The sequence below is a fragment of the Sinocyclocheilus grahami genome, unplaced genomic scaffold (assembly GCF_001515645.1).
Source record: "Sinocyclocheilus grahami isolate Dianchi unplaced genomic scaffold, SAMN03320097.WGS_v1.1 scaffold577.1, whole genome shotgun sequence".
NCBI classification, from domain to species: domain Eukaryota; kingdom Metazoa; phylum Chordata; class Actinopteri; order Cypriniformes; family Cyprinidae; genus Sinocyclocheilus; species Sinocyclocheilus grahami.
The window spans coordinates 566,715-571,382 of NW_015505756.1; the positions used below are offsets into that span (position 1 = coordinate 566,715).

Below are 4,668 nucleotides of genomic sequence, written 5' to 3' on the forward strand. Positions count from 1 at the left end.
TATGACATCATAAACACTCACCGTATGACATCATAAACACCGTATGACATCATACATAAACACCGTATGACATCATGAACACTCACCGTATGACATCATAAATACCGTATGACATCATAAACACCGTATGACATCATAAACACTCGCCGTATGACATCATAAACACTGTATGACATCATAAACACTCACCATATGACATCATGAACACTGTATGACATCATAAACACTCACCGTATGACATCATGAACACTCACCATATGACATCATAAACACTCACCGTAAGACATCATAAACACTGTATGACATCATAAACACTCACCGTAAGACATCATAAACACGCACAGAATGACACGTCTGTGTGTTTGATCTCCACTCAGAAAAGAAAAGAAGAACTGGTCCAAACGTCAGCGGACGATGGAGGAGAGAGAAGCTCAGATGATGGCGGAAGCAGTGAGGAGAAACGGGAAGATTCTGCCCTGACTGACACAGTGAAGAAGGACGAGACGCCTGTGAAGAGACCCAGAAAGACCAATCCATACGGAGCCTGGGAACAGATCCAGCCGCAGGAGGATCCATAGTAAGGCACACGTGCTGTTATCAGTTATTTAATTCATCAGAAGCTGCTCCGATCGCTTCAGTGTGTTCATGACACCAGTTACTGAACAGAAACCAGATTGTTGACAACAAGCCTGATGAGTTTTTCTAAAGCTATTCATGGTAATATTAATAAATGATTAAAATATGAATAAATACATTTTAAGTCCAACATGAAATGTAAATTCATCATATCACATCATATGCATGTTATTGGCTTTATTGTGAATGATTCATCCGTTTAATTTCTTTTTTACCTCCTAATTTTTAATCAAAATGTCAAAATTGTCTTCTAATCATTTAGTCTGGTTTAACTCCGCCCCCTTCTTACAATGCAAAGCAAACTCGCATTCAGATCCGCCCCGGTTTTCAGAGCCACACCCACATCTCAACATCCAATCACCAACCAGTGCATAGAACCAAGCCCCGCCCTACATTTTCTTCTTTTGTGATAAAACATTTCTTCCAGTGTGGAAGATGTGTTGCTACTTGTGTTTCCTTGCAACTTTTTTTAACATTTGACTTTTAAGGACATTGTTGTCAGTTTGTTTAATAATGAACACGTTTAGTGCCGTGTCGTGATGGTGTGTTCAGCTCCTGACGATTGTTTGTGTTCTGCTCCGCAGCGAGAAGGTGGACCTGCAGCTGCCGCAGGTGGAAAGCGTCGCTCAGACTCCAGCCGACGTCCCTCCGGAGCCCAGGGCCAGATTCAGGGAGCGCACCATCACATCGCTGGGGGCCGAGAGCAGCGCCGGAGCCACGTTCAAGAAGAGGAAGACTGAGAACGGCAAGTCCAGGAGCCTCCGGCAGAGAGAAACAGACGAGTAGAAGCTTCTCCACGGGACGATAAGACTGAGACGTGTCTTGCTTCAGAATTTGTGTATTTTGTATATTATTGGCAGATGACGTTTAAACTGCCTTTACCTGCTTTAAAATACATGCTTGTGAATATTTCCAAGGTTCAGTTTTGTTTCCGGATGTTTAATCCGTCTGGTGTAAGTGAGTGTGTCAGGTGTGTTTTAGAATATGTTGACATGAAGAATCAAAGCCACAGTTGAATTAAACACTTTCTATCTTACAGATGAACTGACTTGCATTGCTCATCTCAGATTACATTAAAACCGTGTTCACAGTGAAACTGCATCATGTATTTGGTGTCCTGTAATGCTGGTTTAAATGTTCTTGGCCGCTTTAGTTAAGTCTCATATCAACATAATTCAGACTGAATGAGCGCGTGATGATAGTCGCTCTCCACACACACATCAACAACAACGTCTGTCACAACATCAGAAACCAAAACAGATTTCATCATCATCATCGCCACAAAATTAAACAAAAAATACAACTTCAACTGACAGCTATTATATGTATAGCCAACTTCCACTGGCGTCACATGAAGTGATTTAATGTAACAAGCAAATCTCAACTGCTTGATCATTGTGCCTCCAAATTAAATACCCTTGTATCATCCATAAAAAGGCATAGAAGTATAAACATTATGAGCAGCACAAATAAATCCGCCAGCTGACTCGTGAGGTTAGTCTTTATCTGATGTCTAGTATGTAGGGAACATGCCAGTGTGTTTTCTCTGTTGCTTCATTGGCTGGATGTCATTCGGTTCGGTTAATGCTTTCTGTTCTCACGGAGTTTGCAGAAGCTCTCAGAGAAGTGATGAATGATATTTGATCAACAGGAGAAGTCTATAACACTGCAGTAAAAAAGTGAAGTTGCTTAAGATCGCTTATGTATCGTCTCTCTCCTAAACTAAAACTAATATAGCACATTATGATCTTTGAATGTTAAACTCCATCAGAGAAATGACATTCCTCAGAGAGGGAAAGGCTTTATTTAGATGTTACACTGTAGAAGGGTTATATTGAAGAATAATAAATATATAAATAAAAAATAATAAATAAAGCCAGAATTATATGGAAGAATAAAGCGAGAAAGAATAAATATATTTAATATAAATACAAATATTTAATATATAAAATATATAAATAAAGCCAGAATTATATTGAATAAATTGAGAAAGAATAAATATATGTGAAAATATATACAGGTGCATCTCAATACATTAGAATGTCGTGGAAAAGTTCATTTATTTCAGTAATTCAACTCAAATTGTGAAACTCGTGTATTAAATAAATTCAGTGCACACAGACTGAAGTAGTTTAAGTCTTTGGTTCTTTTAATTGTGATGATTTTGGCTCACATTTAACAAAAACCCACCAATTCACTATCTCAACAAATTAGAATATGGTGACATGCCAATCAGCTAATCAACTCAAAACACCTGCAAAGGTTTCCTGAGCCTTCAAAATGGTCTCTCAGTTTGGTTCACTAAGCTACACAATCAGACCCGCTTCAGACGCCTCCGTCGGGATTTACTCGCGTCGCGTCGTTCTGCGACTTTATTCAGATGTTTAGCGGAATGTTCGCGCTGCTCTGAGGCCTCAAGATCCACGTGACCACGAAAAGCACGTGACTCGCTGTGAAGAGCAGATACACTCTTAAGTTGTTATTTGTATGGTTAAACAAGGCCGTGTGTGTGTGAGTGAGAGTGTGTGTGTGTGAGTGAGAGTGTGTGTGTGTGTGTGTGTGTGAGAGAGTGTGTGAGTGTGTGTGTGTGTGTGTGTGTGTGATGCAGAGAGCGCGAGCATAACGTAGAGACTGAAATGACATGCCGTCGTGTAAATAAGATAAATAACATAAGGCTATTCAGTTTGCTTAATGAAAGAAGAAGGTATAGACATATTCTATAAGAAAGGTAACTTTAAATTACTTCTGTTGTGATCTGGCGCTATAGAGAAAATATAATGAAATAAAATTAACTTGACCTTCAAGGGGGGCGGGCCGCTAAAATAATGGCAGGGGAAACACTGATATTTATATTGTCATAATTTCACATTGAACCTCCATATTTATGTGGAAACAACATAAATATGGTATATTTTACATGCGTTTAATATATGCAGATTAATGCTGCTTTAATATTAGTGTCTGTTCAGTGTTTTTCTCACACAGCTGGTGCTTGATTCATTGATGATGATGATGATGATGATGATGTCAAGCGGGGTGTGTGGCGTTTTTTCCATGTTTATTTAATTCACGCATGCGTGTTCGTGGCAGTTGCTGTTCATCATCGTGTGCTGTCAGATGAACAAGATGATCTCAGAAGATCACAGCAGATCCTCTTTAATCACAGGGAGTTAAAGAAAAGACTGTTGAGGAAAACATCTGCACGCATGTAAACATTCACTCGGGCTGTGTTCTCAATAACACACCTCAGTTAGTCACTACTGCTGCAGTGTGTCCTATTGCACTGAAGACTGAGAGACTGTATCCCACAATGCAATTTCAGTATAATTATTTACTTTATCTGATATTTTCACAAACATCATGATGAGGTCATGTGACTAGAGTGTAGCATACTTATGTTTCTAGTATGCAAGCTTTTTTTATTTATATATAGGTTAGTTATTTAATTTTCGCTTACTTGTTGGTACATATCTGTGGCAGATGCTATAAACAGTTAAACTGTTCCATCATGCAGTGTGTAGTACACTAGTATTGCATTCTGAACGCAGCCACTCTTGATGTGTGTGTCTTCAGAATGAAAAGAGGCCAGAGGGGAGGTGATAATGCGGAGGAGGGTGGCGGGCCGGGCCCCGGGACCCCTGAGCTCTGTAAGCGGCTCCGGCAGGGCGACTCTGAGGATGGGGCGGTGGACTGGAGGCAGCTGCCCGAGGAGATCCTGCTGCAGATCTTCCAGTACCTGCCTCTGCTGGACCGCGCCTTCGCCTCGCAGGTGTGCCGCGGCTGGAACCAGACCTTCCACATGCCTGAGCTCTGGAGGTGCTTTGAGTTCGAGCTCAACCAGCCCGCCAGCTCCTACCTGAAGGCCACGCATCCGGACCTCATCAAGCAGATCATCAAGCGCCACTCCAACCACCTGCAGTACGTCAGCTTCAAGGTGAGACCGTCGCTCTGTCACTGCGGGGCGATCTAGAAGGTGTCCGAGGGGACGCGTGTTCCTGACGGGTGTGTGTGTGTGTGTGTGTGTGTGTGTGT

The 4,668-nt window shown here is 41.4% G+C and overlaps 2 protein-coding genes across 3 annotated transcripts in view; both read left to right on the forward strand.

Annotated features, from left to right (window-relative positions):
* wbp4 (WW domain binding protein 4) overlaps window positions 1–1,835 on the forward strand; it is a 6,748-nt gene extending 4,913 nt beyond the window's left edge. The window contains exons 8-9 of one of the 2 annotated variants that reach the window (XM_016239937.1): window positions 378–577; window positions 1,221–1,835. In XM_016239937.1, coding sequence (XP_016095423.1) covers window positions 378–577; window positions 1,221–1,422 — 402 coding nt within the window. In that variant the 3' untranslated portion in view covers window positions 1,423–1,835. The remainder of the gene's footprint in view (window positions 1–377; window positions 578–1,220) is intronic. The other variant, XM_016239936.1, reaches the window with a different exon arrangement.
* The window catches only part of LOC107556742 (F-box/LRR-repeat protein 3-like), a 33,687-nt gene that overhangs the window by 18,261 nt on the left and 10,758 nt on the right, over window positions 1–4,668 (forward strand). Inside the window, exon 3 of the mRNA XM_016239934.1 lies at window positions 4,207–4,570. Coding sequence (XP_016095420.1) covers window positions 4,207–4,570 — 364 coding nt within the window. The remainder of the gene's footprint in view (window positions 1–4,206; window positions 4,571–4,668) is intronic.